General features: G+C 45.4%; 2 protein-coding genes across 6 annotated transcripts in view; one reads left to right on the forward strand and one right to left on the reverse strand.

Annotated features, from left to right (window-relative positions):
* Nucleotides 1–6,396, forward strand: part of plagl2 (pleiomorphic adenoma gene-like 2) — a 35,134-nt gene extending 28,738 nt beyond the window's left edge. For all 4 annotated transcript variants that reach the window (XM_040193717.2, XM_040193718.2, XM_040193719.2 and 1 more), the window contains one exon: nucleotides 505–6,396. In XM_040193717.2, the coding sequence (XP_040049651.1) occupies nucleotides 505–1,990 (1,486 nt within the window). In that variant the 3' untranslated portion in view covers nucleotides 1,991–6,396. The remainder of the gene's footprint in view (nucleotides 1–504) is intronic.
* Nucleotides 6,397–7,992: 1,596 nt separating this feature from the next.
* Nucleotides 7,993–24,777, reverse strand: tm9sf4 (transmembrane 9 superfamily protein member 4). Of its 2 annotated transcripts, none has more exons than XM_040192451.2 (18): nucleotides 24,563–24,777; nucleotides 21,757–21,867; nucleotides 21,218–21,317; nucleotides 20,976–21,132; nucleotides 20,552–20,699; nucleotides 14,628–14,751; nucleotides 14,425–14,546; nucleotides 14,152–14,263; nucleotides 13,323–13,393; nucleotides 13,089–13,221; nucleotides 12,684–12,765; nucleotides 12,500–12,575; nucleotides 12,316–12,399; nucleotides 11,904–12,079; nucleotides 11,738–11,801; nucleotides 11,530–11,649; nucleotides 11,217–11,306; nucleotides 7,993–10,371 (listed from the first exon to the last, which is right to left on the reverse strand). In XM_040192451.2, exons 1-18 carry the CDS (start codon nucleotides 24,578–24,580, stop codon nucleotides 10,222–10,224), a joined length of 1,938 nt encoding a protein of 645 aa, XP_040048385.1. In that variant the 5' UTR covers nucleotides 24,581–24,777; the 3' UTR covers nucleotides 7,993–10,221. The 2 variants fall into 2 exon arrangements, with proteins under 2 accessions (XP_040048385.1, XP_040048386.1); XM_040192452.2 differs by lacking the exon at nucleotides 24,563–24,777 and adding an exon at nucleotides 24,477–24,559.
* Nucleotides 24,778–24,860: the final 83 nt, after the last annotated feature.

The raw sequence follows: 24,860 nt of genomic DNA on the forward strand, positions 1-24,860 counted from the left end.
AGAAAAAAGTTAGCAACTGCCTGGACCAGCTCTCAGCAGCCAAAGAGCTAGATCAGTTGGTGGAAACCAAAGTCAGAGCTGAAAAGATAGTGACTGTTGGACTTCCATTTATCAAGTAGCAAAGAACTCCAATGATAATGCTGCTTTTTAACTTCTGTTATGCTGTTAGCTTAGTAAAGTGTTACCTTCTGTAATGTGTTGAAATATCAGTTGTGTGTTTACAGTTTAGTCTGTTCCCACCAAGTGGCTAAAACAATCGATCGATGCAGGTCAAGGGGACTTGAGGAAGATTGTGGAAAATATTGGTACTAGCCTAGCTGTTTGAAAAATTCTGAAGGATTTGGGGTTCTTGCTTCAAACCACTGGGACTCATTATGTGTACCTGGACACAAGAGGTTTGACTGAGAAGAATTCAGGCCTTGCTTAAGCTTCCTGACCGACTGCATCATAAATGTGACATTGAAACGAGGTTTGTTTAACGTCTGGTTTTCCTGTGCTCGGCAGGCATATGGCCACACACTCTCCACAGAAGACCCATCAGTGTTCGTTCTGTGAGAAAATGTTCCATCGCAAAGACCACCTAAAGAATCACCTGCAGACCCATGACCCAAACAAGGAAGCCTTCAAGTGTGAGGAGTGCGGGAAGCACTACAACACCAAGCTGGGATATAAGCGCCATGTGGCCATGCACTCTGCCACGTCAGGGGATCTCACCTGCAAAGTGTGCATGCAGAGCTACGAGAGCACACCCGTGCTCCTGGAGCACCTCAAGACCCACTCCGGAAAGTCTTCGGGTGGCGCCAAGGAGAAGAAGCACCCGTGCGACCACTGTGACCGCCGTTTCTACACGCGCAAGGACGTGAGACGACACATGGTGGTCCACACGGGCCGAAAAGATTTCCTCTGCCAGTACTGTGCCCAGCGCTTTGGCAGAAAGGACCATCTGACGCGTCACGTTAAGAAGAGCCACTCACAGGAGCTGCTGAGGATCAAGACGGAGCCTTCGGATATGTTAGGTCTTTTAGCGTCCGGGTCACCGCCCTGCTCTGTGAAGGAGGAGCTCAGCCCCATGATGTGCGGTATGGGTCCCAACAAAGACCCAATGATGGGCAAACCGTTCCCTAGCGGGGCCCCTTTTCCGATGAGCATGTACAACCCCCACCATCTCCAGGCCATGTCTAATTCTGGGGTGGGTCACCCGCACCCATCCCTGATGCCCGGTCCCTTGTCTGCAGCTATGGGTATGGGCTGCCACATGGAATCTCCCGGACCTCTTCACCCACGCTCCCATCACCACCACCATCACCACCACCATCACCACCACCACCATTCCCCTCCACTGCCCTCACACCACCAGCCTCAGGCTCCCCAGCAGCAGCACCAGCCCCAGCCAGCCCACAAATACCAGCTGGGATCTACCTCATACCTGCTGGACAAGCCCTTGAAAGTGGAGATGGAGAGCTTTCTCATGGATCTGCAGAGTGGCTCTCCAGGCCCGGTTCCCTCTGCAGATCCACATGCTGCTGCCTCACCCACTAAGGACGGACTGGAGCCCACCTCGGGCCTGGTGGACGAGCTTTGTGGGGATCACCTCCTGTCCAAGAGCCCTGCGGTGATCGCAGAGTCTTTGTGTGCTGCTAACATGGACTTCTCCCACCTGCTGGGCTTCCTGCCCCTCAACCTGCCTCCCTACAGTGCGCCCATGGGCACGGGAGGGCTGGTGATGGGCTACACCTCATCTGTGACCCCCTCCTCTTCCTCTTCCTCCTCCTCCTCATCTCTGCATGCCGCCGAGCCCCACGCTACGGCGGTTGCCATGGCAGCAGCTGCTGTCGCCACGGCACCTTTTACCTCTTTGCAACCGCAACCTCAGGAGCAGCAGTGCTCCAGCGGGGGTCTGGGTCTCGGACCCCTGCACTCCCACCCACCAGTGTTCAGCTCCAGCCTTAGCACCACCACGCTGCCTCGCTTCCACCAGGCCTTCCAGTGAGAGAGCCTTTCCTGGGCCCCAGCTCAGCTCAGTGTGGATATGTGGGGGTCTTTCCCGGGCCTGCTTTAGATTAGAATGAACAAAAAACAGAAATGAACACGTAGAAGCCTTAAATGAAAGTACACAAAAGCTTTTGATTTAGCCTTAAAAGGAAGTTAAACCTCTTAGAGCAAAAATGAAAAGAGAAAAGAAGTTGAAGCAGCTTTTATTTGCCCCCCATACTATAGTTATAACAATGTATTAACCCACCCACCCTTTTTGGTTTCCATTTACTCCCCCCATTTACTCCCCCTTTCCATCCCATATTTAGTAGTATAGAGGGCAGCATCAGTAGGCCAAAAGGCGTGGTACTGCAAGTAACAATATTAAAAAAATTAAAAAAACATTTTTAGTGAAAAGTATGTCTTGTTGTGACCCAGAACAAAAATAGTTTGAAGTGGATATTTTGTTTTACTTAATTTTTCTTTTCCAAATGTAAGAACATGTTAGAGCATGTCTCATCTTTGAGTTTTGAACCAGCTACTCTAATAACCTGAAAGCACCTCATCAGCAGGAGGGTGAACCTCTTTTTCTATCAGTGAAGGAACGAAGAGAGATTGACCTTGAGCCAGCGATTGACCCTTAGCTCTTCAAAACACTCCTCTTGATTGCAAGACAAGAGCCGCAAAAGTCCCCCTGCCTCTGGTTTTAAAAAGTTCTCTTTAAAACAAGGGACACAATTAAATCAATGTCCACCTTATTTTTCTTTGAGCTAGCTTATGTGCTCCTAGAGTCAGGTCAGCGACAATGAAAATAGCCCATTTATATGACAAACAGACTCTCTGTAAGTGTCTGCCTGCAGTCACCAGTCACACACATGTCCACCCATTTTTTTAAGGAAAAGGAAAAGTGAGTGAAAGTGTGAAAGTTGGTTGAAATTTTTTTAAATCTCACGCTAGCCTTTTTTTTTTACCGTTCCTAAAGAGAAGCACTTTTTAAACTTTTTTTTTTAGCAGATGGCACTTGACCGTTGTATCCTTCCTCGTGACTTCTGGAGGTTCTCAAAGACTTTCTCCTGACTTCCTTCACCTGCCCCCCCACCCACCCCACCCTCTCCCACCCCTGCCCCACCAACAGGTATCTTTTAAAGTCCAAATGAGAATTGCATAATGATTATTGCTGCCGTTACTTGGCATCGTCTCACATTTTTAGGCAGTCTTTTAAAAATAAGATGAATCATCATGGTAATGATAAACCCTGACATATGTGAATGGCAAAAACTAAACAAAAGATTTCAGTGACAGATGAGTAAAATGTTATAAAGAATGTTATTGCAGTGTACGAAATATCTCAAAAATGAATATTATTATTGCTTTTTATCTCAGTAAGGTGTATTTTAGGTAGACGTATTAAAACTTAAGTGATGATGTTTTTTGATGTCTGGCAGGTTTACATTTGTGTGTATCTTGCATTTTTGATCAAACAAACGGATGAAGTATTAGCTTTTTTCCCTCGAGCTCTTTTCTGTCCTATCCGATCTATACCTTTACCTTTACATGTGCTTGAGTTAGTATAGCGGAATCAGAACTGTGGATGTGACGGCTCTACAGAAGGCTGTTAGTGCCTTAATTACCAACAAGGATTTGACCCATGTAGATTGTTACGATGTGGACGTGGACGGCCTACCGATGTACGTCTGTAGAACGTCATCAACAGGGTTAGGTAACCTCTGTGCCGTGAGGAAAAGTCCCTGCTAACCATTCACAACCAGCATATTTAAAACCTGAGCCCAAAGTGAACATAAGCAGTGAAACTGGTGCTCTTCAGCCTGTCGGTCAGCTCACACAGAGACGTCGTTCCAGTCGTAGAAGAAGCGCTCTGAACATCGCCGTGGTCGTGCCGTGGCCGAGCCCCGCACCACCTCCAATCACCATTAAGTATTGAGTTTGAAAACGAAGAAAAAGAAATCGGAGCACATAAAAACAAAAATGATAACACATGTTGCTGCTTTTAGCTGCGGTTGCTGATGTATGACAACTGTACACCACTAGAACATTTCTTTTTTTTTTAGTTTTTTGTTGAAAGATGGACAACGAGCTGAAAACATGCACAAACCGAAACGACAAAGTGTTCATCATACCCCGGGCTCCATCCCCTCTTCCTCCTTCTCTCTCAGCTGCTTCGTAGAGTCAAAGGTAAACGGGGTCAGAAAAACACGGCGATATCCGGGAGAACGCAGTCACCGAATTCCCTGGCTTTGACATTCAAAGCCCCGAGGGAAGTGACACATGACTGAGTGCTCAACTCGAAGGTATCGCTCACAGTCATATATTTGTTTTGTTTGTCGTCATATGCTATATTATTTTCTGTTTGTATGAAACAGGACCTCGAAAAACAACACAACACATCACCTCATTTTTGTTTGTTTTTATTTTTTTTCTTACCAAAACCTGGGGAGAAGAAACTACATTTTTGCACAAAATTCTACAAGTGTTGCCTGATTTAGCGATACTACGGGATACGGAACCCCGGCGCTGAGCAGCTAATGAAAATTCAAGCAAGAAGCTTCCCCACAGTCTGACTGCTAAAAAATCCACCGCTATAATCCAAGATTTTATCTTCCAAGTTCTGAACCAATTTGAAACTCATTTTATTAGCCTCCTCCCTGGAAAGTTATTATTTTGTTTATGTCTCTTGTAAAATGATCAAACTTTTCTTATTGATCCTAAACAAATTAGATGTCGGCACCTTTCTGAAAACTAACATGATGTATTAAAAACATTCTATATATAAAAAAAAAGGTTTTAAGAAAAAACATCTTGGCGTAAGCCACATTTGCAGCAATCAAATTGAGCATCTAAAATAAAGTGTAAAGAAATGTATTACGTTTGTCCTCCCTGGGTTTCTGTGAGCTAATCTGAATTCTAGCACTTTCAACCTTTAAAAAAAAAAAAGAAAAAAAAATATTTTTTTCTTTTAAAATTTCAGCTTATGTGTTCATACGTTTTGATTTTGTATTGATCCTGTACATGTATGTGCCATTAGTTTGACGTGTAGACTTGATCAACCTTTGTATATTTCTCTTCTCCAAAAGAATAACAGTATTTTTGATAGACTTTTCACTAATATTCTTCTAAATAGGAGCCCCCTGCCCCTCCTCCATTTTTTGTTTTTTGTTTTGGGTAAACAGCTTTGCCCTCACTCTCATAAATCTATCTAATCAAGGTCTACAGCCAAGCGACGAGAACAGCAGCAGCATGTCTGTCACTGTGAGGCGCTGGGACAGCAGAAGAAAATCGAAACTTAGCACTTAAAGTGTCCATCCCCTGAGCTGCTTGTGCATCTAAAAGAACAACTTAATGCTAATAGTGACACATCTGTAGTACTAGAATTTTAGTTTGTGTGTTCCGTAGTGAAGCTCATAATTTTTCACATCACATGTGGTAAAAAGTAGTTAAGAAGTAGAATATTTTTTTGATATTTTAACAAAGTCTGGCCGGGTGAAAAACTTCAACAGCCATCTACTCATTTGGGTATCATCAGTAACTGCGCCGCTATCACCTGATCAGTTACAAAAACACAATTTCAACATTTTCAGTCGTAGTAGTATGGACAGATACTCTGACACTGCGGCAAGGCGCTTATACTTACATACTACATCATGGGCATGAATACAAAATGATCACATGAGTGATTTAGTCACTCTGACACCCTCCACATGAGATGCGATGCATGTTCCCGCTCCCCCCTCACAACTGCTGGCGTGATGCTATCTGTTACTTGGCTGTAGCTCTATTACCTCGACCTGCACCTACCAGGGATGCACTTATCCTCACTTTTTCCTCTTTAGTACTTTTGCAGAATACAAACATTTAAGGGAATTTGTTCATCAGTTTAACTGATTTGATTTTAATAATGCTTGCTCTTCCCCCCCTCTCTTTTTTTGCTTTTAGTAAGAAAACTGGATACAGCCTAATGCAGGCGACATCCACATGTAGTTTTATATATTTCTAGCTTAATGTAAGTCTTGCATTCCAAACTCTTTGTGTATCTCGTTTAGGGACATAGCCCATCTTATTTTTATCACTTTCTATACAGCCACATCTGGAATAAAAAGGGTGAACGAAAATAGAATATTTGCATTCACTTACACTATTTTATATAGCATGGAGTTTATCAACTACAGGGAGAATTATATAAATGATGTGCTTTGGAGAAAAAGAAATGAGAAGTCTTGCTTTTTTGTTACATATCTCACATGCGATCAGTTGCTGCAGTGTAGAAGGGACAGATTTGTATATTGGTTGATCCAAAGAGATGATGAACACAACAATAGAACTATTGACTTATTGTACAGTACAGTGTATCTTTGAGTTGTCATGTGTTATGTTGAAATAATTAAAAGACAAACCAGCGGTTTCATACCCTCTCTGCATTCAATTTGTTTTTATTTTGAATTATTTGTGTCTTTTTTGTTTTTGAACTGTAAACAAAAGAATATAACAAAATTCATAATTAAATATTAGATTGAGTTGTGAGCTTTCCTACATTGTTTCAAGAGTGTGTGGATGAAGAACGAGGTTGAAACATGTCAACCATAGTTAGTGCTTGCTAGTTAGCTAGCTAGCCAGCAAGCTAGCTAGCTTGATTTTATGCTAGGTAACAGAACATAGAAAGCTCAAAATGATGGGGGGCTTCATCTCCTAATATTTAGCTTGGCTTCACTGGTTTTGAAATAATGTTTCCGCCAGCCATGACCTGTTAATTTACCTCATGCTAATATTAGTGTGGGGATCCTCGCAGGGGCATGACTGGTTAATAGCTAGTGTGATGATCTGATAAGAGATTTCACAAAATAGGCTAAATGAATAACGGGAAACCACCCTGAGCTAACAACAACTGATAAATAAACTATAAATCAAGTCTCATGATTTACCCTGTTGGTTATCCTGCCTCCTGCCTTTTTAGGGTGAGGGTGGAGGATGTGTGGTTTCCCATTCTATGGTTTTGTGGTCTATTTGTAAGGAAGTCCATAATTCATGAGCGCAGTGGATAATCCAAGGTTATTGAGTTTTTCAACCAGTTTATGGGAGACTATTGTGCCCAGATGGTTGATGTAATCAACAAATAGCATCCTGGTGTAGGTGTTTGAATGCTCCAGATGGGATAGGGATGTTGGAAGCGCAATTGAGACCGCATCCTCCCTAGATGTGTTTCCTCAGTAAGCAGGCTGCCCAGTTCTGACTGTTTTTGGGGCACATGGTAATGGTAGTGGATATGAGTGGGGACAACAGAGTGTTGCAGTGAGAGGTTAAAGATGTTGTTTAACACATCTGCTAGTTGGGCGGCACATGGCTCCAGTGTGCGGCCTGATACCCTCGTCCTGCTGCTTTGCTGGTTAATCATCATCAGACTGGGTCTCACCTAATGGCGCTGTAGGACAGTACAGGGTCTTACCTTGGTGGTCGTGTTGTAGTGGTTTTCCTCTTGCGCACCCCTAGAGGCAGCTCATACCACACTGGATACAGCTGGATCTGGCCCGTCGGGAGGTCCAGCTCGGCCCGCTGGATGACTTTGCTAGTGTGAGTAAAAATTGCTCCTATTCTTTAATCAGTCCACTGGGGGTCACACTGTTTGAGTAGGCGCGAAACACTCTGACCGTTATACCAGCTGCCACTTTTTCGCTCAGGAAATAGGGCAGCAGCGTTGAGCAGACCCCCAGCACCCCCCAACCCCAGCCTGCCGGACCATTGCCTATGATTTAACTGGTCTGGCCCACTTGAGATGGAAGAGGCTGAGTGACACCCTGATTTAACCTTTTGTCACTCACTGTCTGACACTCACTCACACTCTGACAGCTAGCAGGCCTTCGGGAGACATAAAACACAAAAGGCTCCTCTAGAGTTTGTTCCGTGTGGGCCTCTGTGGAAACACGATAGATATGAAATACGAAGGGCTCATTCTAAGCGAAAACTACCACTTAGTTCTGCATATTAAATTCAAGTCGGAAAAAAAAAAGAAAATTTTTAAAAAAACGTTACTTGTCATCACTTTATTGTTTTGTCATTGTACATTTTGTAATTGGACATTCTGTAAAAGAAAAAGAGAAAAGTAACTATCTAGTTCCTTTCAGTCATCATGAGCATCATGCTTTTGGCGAAGCGATGACGGGACCGTTACAGAGCGCCACAAAACAGCAAAACGCAACCATAATAGAGCTGCTTCCTTTTTAAATTTACATTGTAAACCCTTAGCCCATACATACACACGCATGACCCCGGGCCTTCAAAAAAAACAAAAAACGTGACTTAAAGCGGTTAAATTTAAATGGAGGAAATCCTCTGGAGCTTTATGGATAAAAAAAACAACTCTCTTCAAGCAGCTCAATGTGTATGGGTAGGCCCGATTCAAATAAAGGAAGTAGAGGACATGGAAGGAGGAGTGACGCCCTTTTAACCTTCTCGCCCCTGGAGAAAGGGTTGATTTGGGCACCTCGTCTTTGATGGTAAAATCACTTTGATGGTAACCATGAAGACAATGATAGACTAAAAGGAATGTCCTGTTTATTTGATCAGCACGTATCATCTCGGCTCATCGGGCCCATAACATCCCCCATCGGAATGAACTTTAATGAAGTACCAGTGTGATCGGGTCAGAGGGCAGCAGGGAAGGAGGTCAGTGCTGATTTGATCACGATCAAGGAAGGCCCATTTTGTAAAATACGCTCCTTCCCTTTCTGCTATTCGGATGCAAATCAGCTGCACTGGCTGGATTTGGTCGAGGTTCACTGTATCCCCGTTTCCAGGGTTTGTGGGAAAGCTAAGCTGCTCGTTAGCATGAATCAAACTGACTGAACACACGTTGGTTTGAGGAGGAATTTCTTGTGTATTTGGTTAAATGTCAAACTATTCCTTTAATGTTGTGATTATTAAACAATGTCATTGACATGTGTATTTATTGTTCCAAGCTATGGGACAAATATATATATATATTTGGTGTCTTGGGGAAGCCATTAGCTCAAATTGCTTTGTTCTAAATGTTATTTAAAAACGTTTTAAGCTGACAAATCTGATGTAACACATAAAACCCCAAAATGTCAATTCAACAGGGGGACAAAAAAATTAATACATTACTTAACAGATCTATTAAGAATTACATGTCAATGCTTTGCAACCCATAACATCCAAGCACTGTCAGAATCATCTACCACGTTCACCAAATATCTGATATTATACACAAAAAACATCACACATTAGATTCAAACTTAAAGAAATGAGGCATCATTTGTCAATGAAAATGGTCCTTTCAAATAACCAAAGAAAACTCAGCTTTCTCTCCATTGCTGCATAGTTCAGCAGACGCCCAGCCCTGCTCAGGCTACGCGGACGGCTCGGTTAATAAGCAGAAACACGTTATTTTTGTTGAGTTTCTACTGGAAAAGCTTCCAAGACATATTGGTGTTGTGGACTTGAAAAACAAAACGAAGAGTGACTCCTACTGGTAATTTTGCACCAATTTGTCTTCAATTTGAGTGGCTGCTTTGGGGGATCCCACCCAGTCCGTTCAGAGTGGCAGTGCATCATTCAGAGCCAATGGAAAGCGGGAGGGAAAATCTCCACTACGGTCAAAACCACCACATGGGAACCAAGAGAACATTTAATTCATCCGTTCTGGTGTTACAATGCAAAACGCCAGGGCATGATTTCCATCCATACGAGTTCACCACAACAAAGTCTCCAAGGTTGCTGAAACTGAACCAAAGCAACATTTTAAAGCAAAGACAATGGGAAAACAATAAAATTGCTTTGCAGAAGGTGATATAAAGAAGTTGGGTCATAGATGAATCCTGCGGTAACACAAATCCACCCCCCCAGATAAGTTAGACTCATCGAAAATGAAAAGACAAAACTGAAATATGAAGAAACAGTCATCTGACAAGCTTTGGCCCACTGTGTTGTGTGCAAGGTGGAACAGCAGGACACATTTACTGTCCCCATTGGAGGACAATTCCCCCAAAGTCTCAGTCCGGGATGGTATAAGAGGAGGGGGACGGGGCGAGGGGGAGGAGGACAGCCACTCCGCCACCATGCTGTTCTTCCCCACCAGGCCAGTGGATGGGGCTCTTGTGCCGTAAAACCCCTCCTACTTTCCTTGACACAGAATTCAGTGCTTGTTGGACATGAAGAATAAAAATATATACAAAAAAAAAAGAATGTAACCAAAAATAAAGAAAAAAAACACATCAAGATGACTCAGTCTATCTTGACTGCAGCGTAGATTTTCCTGATGAACATGTATGCTGCGTAGAAGCCGATTGTGCCCGTGAGCAGCCAGAAGGAAAGCACCATCAGGGCGGTGTAGCCAAAGTACAGGAGGGAGGGGATGAACTCCACGATGTCCAGCTGGGGAGAAGTTCAGACAGAGCAATGCAGGTCAATATGCAGTTTTTTCCACTTTTCTATTCACCTCTGTGAAGTTGTGGACTTTGAGGAGGGTGCTCATTTTAGCGCTGATGGACAGTGGCTAGCGGTTAGCTGCTAACATCGCTAGCTATGGTAACAAAAGAGACCCGTCCAGTACTACAGTGCTGCCTGCAACGTGACTGAAGCTTTGCGTGAGTATGTATTTCTCTTTGTGTAGTTAGATGTTAAAGTTCAAACTATACGTTCAGCTCTCATGCTCTACAGTGTTTTCCCTAGGTTTACAACTTTAGGTGGGGAAGGGGGGCAGTAGTCGGGCGAACAGTTCGACCGACTATTATATGCCCAACTTTTTCAGAGTCATTTCTGCACCTCAAAATGCTTTTGAACCCAGGACCTCCTGCAGCACCGTAGGTTCAAGGATTTCATCCTGATACCTGATGGCAGTCAGACTGGCGTTCTCCAGCCTGTAGCGGTCTGTGCGTCCCTCCATGGATACGCCTCCCCAGACCATCATTGGCCACCACCAAACCGCTCATGCTGAACCATGTTGCAGGCAGCATAGTGTTCTCCTTGGCTTCTCTAGGACCTTTCACGTCTATCATGGGTGCTTAGGGTTATTACAGGTTGTAATTTAAGTTCAAACCTCAATGACTTTTTAGTGTAAAGAATCTACATATTACACCAGCTTAAAACACCTTAAGCCTGACTCTCACTGACCCTGATGACATCAAAAGATACCAATTATATTAGTCAATGAGTGTGTGTGATTGAAAAGAACTAGTGTTCAGTAGAATCAAAGAGGATATCCTTATGTGGCTTTTTACCTTGTTGATGAAGTAGAAGACAGCGTAAATGAGGACGTAGAACGCAGAGCCTCCGGACACCAGGAAGGTTCTCCACCACCACCGGTAGTCCTGGTAGTGAGGAGAAACACAGAGAGTGTGTGTGTGTCTTTATACACTTCGCTGGATCACGCTAGCGACACACATGGTTCAACTCTACAGCCGATCGCTCACACTTCTACTCTCTTGTAAAGACCTCTATCCCTTTATTCACAACTTGACATGATGTATATGGTTTATTGTATTGATAGTGTGCCGTCAAGTCTAGTTTACACATCGCCCCGAATGAACTCACCTCTGCACACAGCTGGAAATAAACCATTACGATGCTGATTTGAGAGCAGGACACCACCAAGATAATGAAGACCAGAAACAGGAAGCCAAAGAGGTAGTAGAACTGATTCTCCCAGATGGCCTGTAGGTGGTGACACACACACACACTAACTCAGGACAAAAAGGGGATGTGGCTTTGAACTGTAGACAGTAGACTTCAAAGTTCTCACGCTGAAGATGAAGAAGAGCTCGATGAACATGGCACCAAACGGCAGGATCCCGGCCATCAGGATTCTAGAGGAAAGGAAAGAAAAGGAAAAGCTCCACTCAAACATCAGCCACGGCAGTTAGAAGCCATCGATTAAAGGCAGAAGGTTGCATTGGTCGCACGCTCACCCTACAAACTTGTTCATGTACCAGCGCTGCTCCGGGACCTGCCGGGGGATCTGGTTGGTGCGCACGGGGTTATCGTATGGCTGTTTGCGGAAGCCAAAGTAGTAGCCCAGGTAGACCAGGGGCATGGAGATGCCAAACCACATACACAGCAGGGCCAGCATCGTGGTGAAGGGAACCTGGAGCGATGGGAGATCCGAGGAGCGATTTTTACTCACACGCTACTCTGGACGAGAAATGTATTCATCTGCCACTTCTACCAGACAGTAGAAGTTTGGTGATGAAGATGAATTTGCCCTTTGGCAAAGTGATATTTTACAAATCTAATATTGACGTCACTACGAGCTAGCGTCTCTAATTGGCAATAAATGTAGGTGGAGTGCATTCCTTTGGAGTTTCGAGTCATGGTACTCACGGCCCCGGACGAGTGTTCTCCCCAGATGAAGCAGTTTAGGATGAAGCAGATTCCAAACACCACGGCCGGATACAAAGTAGCCGTCTACAGGGCGAGGGGGAGAAGAAGACACAACTTCAGCCTCCCTGCACGCAAACCTACTGTACCAAACTACAGAGAGGCATCTTGTTTCTTATTGACTTACACAAAAGGCTCCTTTCCTCCACCGATGGCCCTTCAGTGTGCGATACAGCCTGCCGGCGAAGTAGCCGCCGAATACGCTGTAGGGAAAACATCAACAGATGAAAGAGTAAAAAGGAAGAGCCCCCCCCCCCCCCCCCCCACACAATTTTTGGGGATTTTCTCAGAGGGATGAGTTTGGCTCATACCCCATGAACATGAAGAGAAAGCAAGCAGTGGTCATCAAGGCTCCTCTACTGGATGGAGACAGCATGCCCAACATGGCAACAACTATAACACACACACACAGATAAGATCAGTTCATAGATGGAAAACAACTTTAAAGGGATTTGAAAAAATATTTAGATATGTTTAGGCTTCATCTTAAATAACACAGCTGTTTCAATGGTTTTTGGGGCATACTTTGCAGAGGATAGTAGTGTGGTCTGTTGCTGAACAGTTTTCATTTGCATATTTCGGTTGTCCAGAACAACACTCCTTTGACCAAATTTCACCTCATGCATAATTAACAGGAAAAGACCATTGTGGTCTGAGCAGAGGTTGCACACATGTCAGGATCTGCAGAGGACAGGTTATAGAGACCGCAGACTCACATATGACAATGAGGATCATGCAAAAGAGCTGGATCCCCGAGCCCAGTAGAGAGCTGAGGATCATGGGATACTGAGGCGGCCTGAAGACGTCGCCATGGACATTCTTCCATCCCGACTCCTCCATAGTGTCCTCCTGGTCGCATCATAGAAAGAAGAGGTCGAGTCAGTCGGATTTTCTCAAAGACATTATATGCATTACTTGCTACAACACAAGCAGACTGTGTGTGTTCTTACTATGTCATCCTCTCTGTTGTAGTTGGCAATGTCTTTCCTCAGGGTCCTGATGATGATCATACTCAGAATACCTGGACAGAGAAAAAGCAGAGAACAAGACGGAGTCAGTCAGCCAGAGGGAGCCGGGTGAATGTTAGTTACTGATGGGCAGGTGTCTGTGTGGTAGCCTGTCATCAGCATATTCCTTTTTTGAGCTTTGAGTGGTCAGAAAATCAGAAGAGAGAAAGACAGTACAGTTCATTGAGCATTCAGCACGGATAGCAGAGGCAATAAGTGTGTTTGTTGAACCGTTTGCTATCAGGCGTTCTCACCCAAACGTCCACCAGTCGCACAGGCGGAACAGAAACGGTGAATGCTTGATGGAGCTCAATGAACCACCGCATGTGTCAAACTGAATGCCGATGTCGGGAGTGTGTTTGTGGATACCCCCTCGATGATTTACCGTACGACGGCATCAACAGAAGGTTTCAGTTTGCCAAAGCAGAAGAACAATGGACTGGACAGTGCGTCCTTCCCCCGGCTGCGTTCAGAGCAGCTAACACTACAGAGTATCACTGCGTGAATGCCTGATCGTGGACAACACAGACGGAAAGTGGATGGTTGAATATGAGAGCTCACATTAGCATTCAGTGAGTTGTTGTGCCCGAAGTTGGATTCAAACGACCATACAATAGTGGAAATGGAGCACAAGCCATTTCACTTAGTGTGAAAACCGCAACGTCAGTACTTCCGGTTAAAAGCGAGAAGTTGTGCAGCGTGAACCGCAGAGCGGCCTGACCATGCCCACAGTTGTGGAGGGTAAACAGGATTTGTCAGGAATACAACGTACCGGAGAGGAAGAAGACCACCACCACGGAATTGACGATGGAGAACCAGTGAATTTGGACATCACTCATGGTCAGGTAGGTGTCCCATCGAGACGCCCACTTCACCTCACTCTCCTGCACAGAGGAGAGAGGATCAGCTGACCTTCCTCAACATTTATCAAGCTTTATTTAAACTCTCGTCCTAGAAAACTGCTGAAAAAACAAACTGGGTTTCATCACGGGACCTCAATGCTTGGACATGCATGATATATTCAGTTTTCGCTCTGCTCACTGACCTCCCAGTGGACGGAGTAGGTGAAGAGGACCTCGTTCTCCTTGTTTGGGTCGATCTCCTGAGGGGCAGAGCCGCTGGCCTCTGGCAGCGTACACGTCCTGTCCTTTTCCACTGCCTTCAGGTCTGGGAATGAACAAATACTGGATAAGTACCCGAGCACAACAATCTATATCTCACTGGCCACACTACGCGTGTTGAACCTACCCTCTACTTTCACACTCTGGGGGATGACCTCAAATCGCACCACCCTGTAGTTGTGAACTTCCTGTTCCTCAAGCTTCTCTCGGTGGAAGTACAGAATCAAGGAGAGGTGGTTGTGCAGATAAAACTGGACAGGACAGGAGAAGAGAAAAAAAATAAGTGTACTAAAAATACAGGCAAAATAATCATTTCGGGACATATGCATATAAAACCACATACATAGGAATGAGTTTATTAGTCCTTTTATGGATACGAATTTGTTTTTATTGTGTGAGAAAGCAAAGACAGTTAAAACCAGAATCCCCTTTCCTTTATTTTCCTTATGTGAATACATGCAGAAATGTTAATAACTCAATGTTACAGTACTACAACACCAACATCTTTTTGAGAAAATTTGTAGAGGGAGGAGTATATTATTATATATTTGGAGTTGTAGTTATAGTGTGCTGGCTGGCTAGTCCCACTACCACCCAAGCTTTAAAATAATGACATTAATAAGTACACAAACACAGATCCTCCACTTATAAATAAATAAGTATCAAACAACCAAATATACCCTGAGATCATTACGAAAATGTGTCCAAACTTGACTGGTACATATGGTATACAGGGGGGAAAATAAGTATTTGAACCCCTGCCGATTTCGCAAGTTTGGCCACTTGCAAAGAAATGTGTGATCTATCATTATAACGGTAGGTGTATTTTAACATTGAGAAACAATATCAACAAACAAATCCAGGAAACTATCTTATAACATTTATGACTTTATTTGAATTTGATGCAGAAAAGAAGTATTTGAATCCCCAAGAAATTACTTAATACTTGGTGGAGTAACCCTTGTTGGAAAGCTTAGACGTTTCTTGTAGTTGGTCAGCAGGTTTATGCACAACCCAGGAGGGATTTTGGTCCACTCCTCTTTGCAGATCCTTTCAAAATCCTTCGGGTTGTGTGGCTGTCGCTTGGCAACACGAAGCTTCAGCTCCCTCCACAGATTTTCTATGAGATTATCTTACGTGGAGCCCCAGACCGAGGGCGATGCTTTTGTAACTTATTCCATTGTTCAATCAATTTAACTCATTCCATTCATCAATTTTGTCTCTGACGTCCTTGGACAACTCTTGCCCATGGTGGTGAGGTTGATAGTGTGAAGTATGAATCTTTGAAAAGGTTTCTTTTATATACACATCACCTACTGAGATCAGGTGTCCCTTATTAGGCCAAATGAGGACTAATCTGTGTGCTTCTTGGGCACATAACTGGTCATTGAGAGCCAGAATTCCTGCTGTTTGGTTGGTGGTTCAAATACTTCTTTTCTGCATCAAATGCAAATAGTCATAAATATTATAAAATGCAGTTTTCTGGATTTTTTGTTGATATTCTGTTTCTCACTGTTTAAAATACACCTACAATTATAATTAAAGATCACACATTTCATTGCAAATGGCCAAACTTACGCAATCGGCAGGGGGTTCAAATACTTATTTTCCCAACTGTATATGGGGCAAGAGGAAAGGTGGAAAGGAATGGTGTGTAGGGAATATGACTACATAATTCACACTTCTTAGTGTCAGTTCTAGTGTGGTTCTACACACGGTTTCATGCAGTTATTTAAGTAATGTGTTATACACGTAAGTATGACTGTTCCAGGATCGCGGCCCCGTTAAATATTCTATTATTGATGACGTCGAGCCCCATGCTTGTTATTCATTCTTTTTTGACATGTAAAAATAAACGAGACACACACACACACTTGTGTACTCAACTTGAGGAATTGCCTTTTGTGTTTAAATGCAACTTCCACACTGGTGACCCCGACATTCGTTTGCTTGACGTATTCACAAAAACGACTCGACCATGACCGCGAATGCTGTCACCCTCAAACTCCCCGAATTCTGTGAATCGTCGGCACGGTTTGCGCAGACTGAAGCGCAGTTCGCGTTGCGGCAGATAACCACTGATACAACACGGTACTACTACGTTGTGTCAGCTCTCGGTAACTCAACAGCGACCCGAGTGGTGAGTCTTCTTAAACATCCTCCAGCTACGGAGAAATATGCAACACTCAAAGCCCACCTGTTAAAGATCTTTCAACTGTCCGACGCTGATAGAGCAAGCAGGCTTTTCTCCCTCCAAGGACTGGGTGATAGCAAACCCTCTGAGCTCATGGACCGTATGCTGGATCTCCTGGGTGAGCATAGACCCGATTTTCTTTTCATTCAACTTTTCCTGCGTCAGCTGCCTTCCCAAGTCAGAGCTGCATTGGCCAACACCACGATCACTGACTGTCGAAAACTGGCTGAAGAGGCTGATCAATTTTTCCTGGCAAGTCAAGGCTACTGTGTCATGGCCGCGCTTCTTCCCACACACGTCGCTCCTGTGACAATTGAGGATTCCACACTTGTCGCGGCAACCTCTTCTCGTCGGCAGCTGTCTTCAGGCCCCCAGCAGTCTTCTTCAGGCTTGTGCTTCTATCACGAGAAGTTTGGACCAAAGGCTCTTAAATGCCGCTCGCCATGCCGTTTCGGCGGGTTGGGAAACGCCAGGACCGGCGCTCATTAGTGGCCATGAGTGTCGGCCGCGTAGGCAGGCTGCTTTTTATCCGGGACAGCATCTCCGGACGACGTTTCCTGTGCACAGAGGAGTGTCCTATCTGCATCCTGTTTGCACCCATGGCCCACCGATGGAAGCTGCTAATGGGACCCCCATCCGCACGTATGGAATAAGGTACATTGAGTTGTGTTTCGGAGGGCTGGGATTTTGTCACGGCAAAAGTCGCCGTTTTTCTCCTCATTTTTTGTGTGCACATGGACTGTTGGTGGATGTTAAGAACCGCCGTTTGATCGACGCTGTCACGTTCTGCTCTTATACGTGCACGCTCAGCGGGGCTGACTCCATACGACTGTCTAGCATGCTCTCCCCATCAGATGACTTCCACCGTCTACTGGCTTGTTTTCAAGCACTCACTCAGCCCACTTTCTCTGCGTCTGCCGTGAAGCATGGTGTGGAGCACCATATGCCCACTACTGATCCACCGTCTACGCCCGTGCTCGGCGCCTCGACCAAGCTTGCCGTTGCTACGGCTGAGTTTTCTAACATGGAACGCCTTGGCATAGTCTGCCGATCCGACAGCCCGTGGGCGTCACCCCTTCACATCGTCCCCAAACCTGGTGCCGGCTGGCGCCCATGTGGCAACTACCGGCGGCTTAATGAGGCAATGACACCTGACAGGATTTTTCAGCACACCTGGCCGGTATGGTGATTTTTTTCTAAGGTAGACCTCGTCCGGGGCTATCATCACGTGCCCATGCACTCACTGGACATTCCAATAACAGCAGTGATTACGCCGTTTAGTCTTTTTGAGTTCTTAAGGATGCCGTTCGGCCTTAAAAACTCAGCCCAATCTTTTCAGCGCCTCATGGACTCTGTTTTACGTGACCTGCCTTTTTTTTGTGTATTTGGACGACATTCTGGTAGCAAGCATGTCCAAATCTCGGCACCTGTCGCACCTCCGAGCACTTTGAGCGGCTCAACCAACATGGCCTGATTATTAACCCTGCCAAGTGCCAGTTTGGTCTCTCTACCATTTACTTCCTGGGACACAGAATCACCAAGGACGGTGCAGTCCCTCTCCCATCAAAGGTGGAGGCGGTCACACAGTTTCCACGCACGCTCACCGTGAAAGCCCTGCAGGAGTTCCTCGGCATGGTGAACTTTTACCACGGTTTCATCCCTTGAGCCACTCAGCTCATGCAGCCCTTGCACAAGGCCTTGAAAGGTAAGCCAACGCAGGCTGTGGACTGGACTGAGGGCAGGGACAAGGCTTTTGCTGACACTAAGGCAGCCCTGGCGCAGGCCACCATGCTGGCACATCCTTCAGCCACAGACTCCATCGCCATCACCTCGGACGCCTCGGACTACGTTGTCGGTGCCGTCTACGAGCAGTGGGTAGGCGGGGCCTGGCAGCCGCTTGCTTTCTTCTGCCGCCAGCTGCGTGCTAACAAGCGTAAGTACAGCACTTTCGACCGGGAGCTACTGGTTCTCTACCTCGCCATCAGACACTTTCGTTTCCTGCTGGAAGGTTGACACTTCACCACTTCAAGCCGCTGGTTTTCGCCATGGCCAAGGTGGCCGAGCCGTGGTCCGCCCGCCAGCAACTTCATCTGTCCTACATTTCCGAATTTACAGCACATGGCCGGTAAGGACAACCAGGTGGCGGACTGCCTGTCACGGGCTGTGGCAGAGGCAGTGCATCTTTGCCTGGATTACAGCCGCATGGCAGCGGATCAGACCACAGACCCAGACATGCCCGCCCTGAGGACCTCGACTACAGGTTTGCAAATGGAGGCTGTGGTTTTTGGTGAAGCCGACACCACGCTCATGTGTGACGTCTCCACAGGCAGTCCTCGGCTGATCGTTCCCACGGGGTGGAGACGACGCGTCTGATGCTATCCATGGTCTCTCCCACCATGGTTCGAAAGTGTCACAGAGGCTGGTGGCGGCGAGGTTTGTTTGGCACGGCCTCAAAAAGAACGTAAGAGACTGGGCTACCACTTGCCTTGAGTGCCAACAGGCCAAAGTACACCGCCACACTAAAGCTCTGTTCCCGGTGCCAGAGAGGCGGTTTGACCATGTTAACGTGGATCTGGTTGGCCCTCTGCCCTCCTCTCATGGTTTCACCTCCCTGTTGACCATGGTTGACAGGACCACCCGTTGGCCCGAGGCTGTGCCACTGACATCGTTGGCATCTCTCGAGATGACACAGGCATTTATCGGCCCCTGGGTTGCCTGTTTTGGCACCCCTTCGGACATATCCTCTGACCGGGGTGCGCAGTTCACGTCTGAGCTGTGGAACGCGGTGGCTCAGAGCCTCGGAGCGAAACTCCACCGCACGACTGCATACCACCCGCAGGCTAACAGACTCTGAGCGATTTCACAGGTCGATGAAGGCTTCTTTTCTTGCCAGCCTCAAAGACAGCAACTGGGTCGACAAGCTCCCGTGGGTGATGCTTGGCATCAGGACTGCACTGAAGGAAGACTGCAGTCCTCATCCGCGGAGCTTGTCTATGGCCAGCCACTGCGGGTTCCAGGGGATATTGTTCCTGCCTCCACCGTTCCCTGGGTCTCTCCAGCGGGCCGCACTACTGGACAATGCTTTTCGCACCTGTCCCTACTTCCCGTCACGGCCTCCCCCAGTCGCACATCCCTGCTGGGCTTCAGACGGCTAAATACGTCTTTATTCGCCACGACGCTCACAGGGGACCGCTACGCCCGCCCTACGAGGGCCCATTCCGTGTTTTGGGGACGGGAGACAAACATTTTATGGTGGACTCTCCATTGACCGCATCAAACCAGCTCATTTGGACGTTGCTAGGCTCATTGAATTGGCCCAGGCCCCACGACGCGGGCGTCCTCCAGCTCTGCACCAACCCCCTGCTCCTCTCCCTCCCAAAACTCCCACTCCATGCCCCACGCCCGTGTCATAGTGGTACACCTGCCACGGTAGTGGCTCCTCGACCCCCTGTGAAACACAGCTGTTCTGGCCGGTTAATACAACCACCTCGCCGATGATTTTGTTTCTTATATGGTGAATTCTGGCGGGACGTGTGTAGTGAATGTGACTTCATATTTCACCCTTGTTCTTAGTGTGGTTCTACACACTGTTGTTTCATGCAGCTATTTAAGTAATGTGTTATACATGTAAGTATGACTGTTCCGGGATTGCGGTCCTTTTAAATATTCTGTTGATGACGTCGACCCCCTTGCTTGTTAGATTAAGGGGCTGTGCCATTTTGTTATTTATTTGTTTTTGACATGTAAAAATAAACGAGACACACACTTGTGTACTCAACTTGAGGAATTGCCTTTTGTGTTTAAATGCAACTCCCACAGGAGGATGTTCAAACTGTAAGATCTTAGACGGCGTCTACCTTGTTGCCGTCGACGAAGCCTAGCCTATAGCCGTGTTCAAACTGGACGTCTTTGGCAGAGTCCTTCTTCTGCTGCTCCTCATCCACGGCTGCCTCTCTGTTGGGGTAAAACTCCAACCGGGTGGCAACTGGCAGGTTGTCTGCAATACTGAAATTCATAGTGGAGGAGTTCAATTTGTTTTGGTTTGCACACTGAAGAGAAGAAAAACCAAACTTAAATATATGATTGAGAAGAGAAAGGATCTTCCCACTAGATTATGCTACAAAGTACAAGAACTTCAATCATTGTTTTAGACTTTATAAGGCTTCTGAATAAGAACCATCGCTGCAGTTAAAATAAGTAATGCCTATTCCTCTTTGCAAGCAATCAATAACAGCAGCATTCTGAGGGATTCCCCTGGAAGAAACAGGAAGGGATGCTTACAGGTGCACATAATACTCCTCCTGGACTCGCTCAGCCACCAGCTTGCTCTCTTCTATGCTGAGCTTTTTCTTGTTGCATACCATCTCACACTTCCTATCCTTGTTCATCTCCACATTGTAGAGAGTGTTTACGATACGGTCCCCGCGCAAGACCTCACCTGTAATAATTATAGAAAAAGATGACATGAATGAAATAGTTGGGTTGGATTCTTTAAATACCACACATGCCGCAGGTCCACTTACCCAGGTTCTCTCCTTTGTAAAAGACAGAGTCTGGCTTACAGAAAGGCAGCGAGTAGTATTCATAAGGAAGCTGCGTGCGAGAGCTTGTAAGCTTCACCGCCTGAAAAACAAATCACATGTCTAACCAACAGTATCATGCTATCAAGCCATCGTTGAGTGCATCGTCTGCGCTTCCGTCATCAGGGTTTCTCTCAGGGTTAGAATTTCTCAGGGGATGGGGAGCAACATTTTTAATTTTTGCTTGTAGATTTATTAGGGCTGTCAACATACAGTAAGTTCAGGTGGTTGTGTCTTTCATGGTGTTGCGTAGGAAAAACAATGGCTTAAAATTGGTGATTAAAGTGATAAGCCACGCCCCCTATTCGTTGCGTCTAGCGCAAATGATGCGATTCATGCAAATTGACCAGAAACAGGAGTACGCAGCACGTTATTTTTGAGTGTTTGAGGTGAGGCGTTACATTTGCGTTTGGTGTGAACACAGCATAAGACAATGGTGGTCTTTTGTGAAATCTGTGAAAATGAATGATATTCAGCCATACCTTCAGATCTACTGTGTCCCCCTCGTGGAAGTCCCGTGGAGCGACCCCGGGAACGTAGAAGGGCCGCGTGAAAGGGAAAGAGGCAATCAGCAGCAAGGCCCACCACGTCTCCTGCAAAACAGACACAGATATTTATCACGCGCACACATACACCGCGGATCATGTGTGTCACAATGTTCCAGAGTAAGAAACGCTGATCCATCACACTGCTATCCATCTATGTGTGGCGTGAGTGCGTGTGAAAACATGGAAACACGCGTGTCACACAGGGAAACCGTGAGAGCTTGCAGCCCTGTAGCTTTGTTGCTAGCTTGACAACAAATTTCCTAACACAGTCAAACATCAAGCAACACAAGACAAAGCAAGACCCCAATTAAGTTCCTGAATAGTCCAGCAGAAATATATACATGCAAAATAACCTACAATAACACTTGTGTGGGCCTATAAGATCATGAGGTCAGAATGCACACACAATTGTACCGAATAACACACTCTTGATGCAATAGGCTACATGCTTGTGGAGCCTGAGGGTGGATCTTCACCTAATCCTTTTTATTTTTAGTTAAGGAAATATGAATGTAAGAATATCAAACTATGCAAGTAAATAAAGCATTGTTCATCCAACAGTCAAACAGATACCAGGTAAAAAAAGGAACCTTACAGATGTTTTATTTATTACTATCATAGATAAATATATTCCATTATCCTATTTGTGGTATCGTATCGTAAGTATCGGGTACCATAATATTTTGGCAGGTATAGTATCAAAGTCATAATTTTGGTATTGTGACAACCCTATTATCTACACAATGTAGTTTTGGGCCAAAGACTTAAAATAGAAATAATTGTTTGAGGAAGAAGTGCTCACAGCAAAATAAATTAGACATACAAAGGTGTAAAGCAGAGAAATCGTTTCTCCTGGTAAAGTCGGTGGAACCGCAGTTATTGTTTTTAACCTTCTTAAAAGTACAGACCCAACGTATCCCCGAGCTCCACAAGCTACAACAAGGGATGTCAAACTGTGTTTGTCATTTTCTCTCAACTATTGTTAGGAATATGTTATTTGATTGACATTGGCAGATATTATGGGGTTCATATAGTGACTCTGTGGTAAACATTAGTGCTCCTGCTGCTGCTCTACCAACTAAACTTGGTTTATTTTAAATATTCTTTTTAAATCGGCTCCTAAATGCTTACAAAAATGACGCTGATATAAAAAAATGTACAGATAATACGCACTTGTAATTTGTTTATTACAAATGATTAAACATTGTCGCCCAACCTCGCTGATTTTCCTGCTATCGTGCAGGCCTAGTTCTGAACAGAATAAAATGGTGTATGTTCGTGGTGGGGGTGCAGACCATGAGGAATTTGATGTTGTAAGAGAAAGAAGAAGTACAGTCGCTGTGCATCGCGATTCAAATGTCTTTTAACAAACGCCTTCAGGCCGGACAAACCGGAACTGGAAGGAAGTCAACCAATTCCCTTCCATGATGCAACTGTGTACGCATAAATGGAATCAAAAGCTTAACTGTTACATAGAAAGGCATTATAAAGTATGGCAGGTAAAGACGCCTTGCCCTCTCTCACTAAAACAAACATAACATTTCAGTGACTCATCAAGTTGACCCGGACAAATCCAGGATTTGGCATTATTGGATGCACTTTGCCTGGCCAAATGGAAAAAGACAAAGCCTAATATTTGTGTAGTAATGCCGGGGGAATAAACTTCAGCTATCTTATCTAAAGAATGCCAATAAAACTGACTACATCAAGTGTGTTCAATCTGTGAAGATTCTAAAAGCCGATGGACACCGAGGGTCCTGCATACCAACTAGACACTGAGGGTCCTGCATACAAACCCCCCATAGAACCATTTAATACGCCATGACAACATACATGGTAACTTGGGAGTGGGCTGGACATCATGCAAATGTAAACCGAATAGCCTTAGCATTTACTTCTTATTCCCACACAACGAGATAACGTACTGGCTTAACCAAAGGAAGCCCCTTGGGGTTGAGACTCTGGGGGGGTGGAGAGCGTAGTGGAGGACCCCCTCCTACCTGCCGCATCGATTTGAGGCAGCACTCATGCAAGCAAAAAGCTAGTGTCTGGATGTACAAAGCTACAGATCTTCCGGCCCGATGCACGGGACCGGATGCATCGCGAGTTATGACACGGTAGTGAAGTTAGCGAGCGTTGCTTCGGACACAAACGACATTTAACGTTACGTTAGGGGACAGTGACATCACGTTGGCAGTGTTAGTCCACGCCGTGTTGGCCTTTCGTAGCTCATCTGCTGCCGTCATCTTGACAGCTTTCGGAAGTTTGAACTCCAGCGACAACACGCTTAAACGGACGCTGCTCGGCAGAGTTGCTAGCAGCTAACATTGAGAGCAAAGTTCGTCTACCTGGTTTCTCAGGGCTGTATGGCGAATGACAGTCTTAACAACTGACTACGTGGCAAGTTATACCAACTCAGCAGTCTAGTATATCCGACAAATGACACAAATATGTGGTTTGAGCCACAGCTCATTGATGGTCAATCTGGGAAACGTTAGAAATAAGCTAATGCTAACTAACGTTAGCTAACTCCAGCAAGCAGTTAACGTTAGCTAAAATGCCAACATCCAAACACCATCAAACTCCAGGAAGTCAGGACCGAAGTCAACGTTAAAACGTTCTTTAACGACCCAGGTAGACAATTCATTTCCCACCATTGCAACGGTGCGTCCGAGCTTATATGGGGAGAGACTAGGAAAGAGGGGTAGTTTGAAGAAAAATAGTTCGTTTTTCCACTTACCATCGCCGCGGCCGCCATTTTGAATACGTGTCACTCGTGACGTAGCGGAAGTGCTCTTCGGCCACTTCTTCTTTTACTCGAAATACGCATAGTTGACGTGAAACCGAAATAAGCCACTAACCTGCTTAAATCAACGAATAGTTATTTCTTCATCAAAGCCGCTACACAATTTCGTCCAATGCTAAATACTGGCTTGCCTGCTAACCACTATGAATATGTATGCTTTCAAATAACGATTTGGCTTTACCTTCATGAATGCACTCAATGCATGATGCATAATGTGTGGATACAAGTATGC

Source organism: Gasterosteus aculeatus, chromosome 2 (assembly GCF_964276395.1).
Source record: "Gasterosteus aculeatus chromosome 2, fGasAcu3.hap1.1, whole genome shotgun sequence".
Taxonomy (NCBI): Eukaryota; Metazoa; Chordata; class Actinopteri; order Perciformes; family Gasterosteidae; genus Gasterosteus; species Gasterosteus aculeatus.

What these genes read in the sequence shown, in the direction of transcription:
- tm9sf4 (XM_040192451.2), bottom strand. An exon ending in ACAACAGAGAGGATGACATA is followed by an intron (nt 13,222 to 13,322) that starts GTAAGAACACAC and finishes TGATGCGACCAG; the next exon opens with GAGGACACTATGGAGGAGTC. An exon ending in CATGATCCTCATTGTCATAT is followed by an intron (nt 12,766 to 13,088) that starts GTGAGTCTGCGG and finishes TGTGTGTTATAG; the next exon opens with TTGTTGCCATGTTGGGCATG.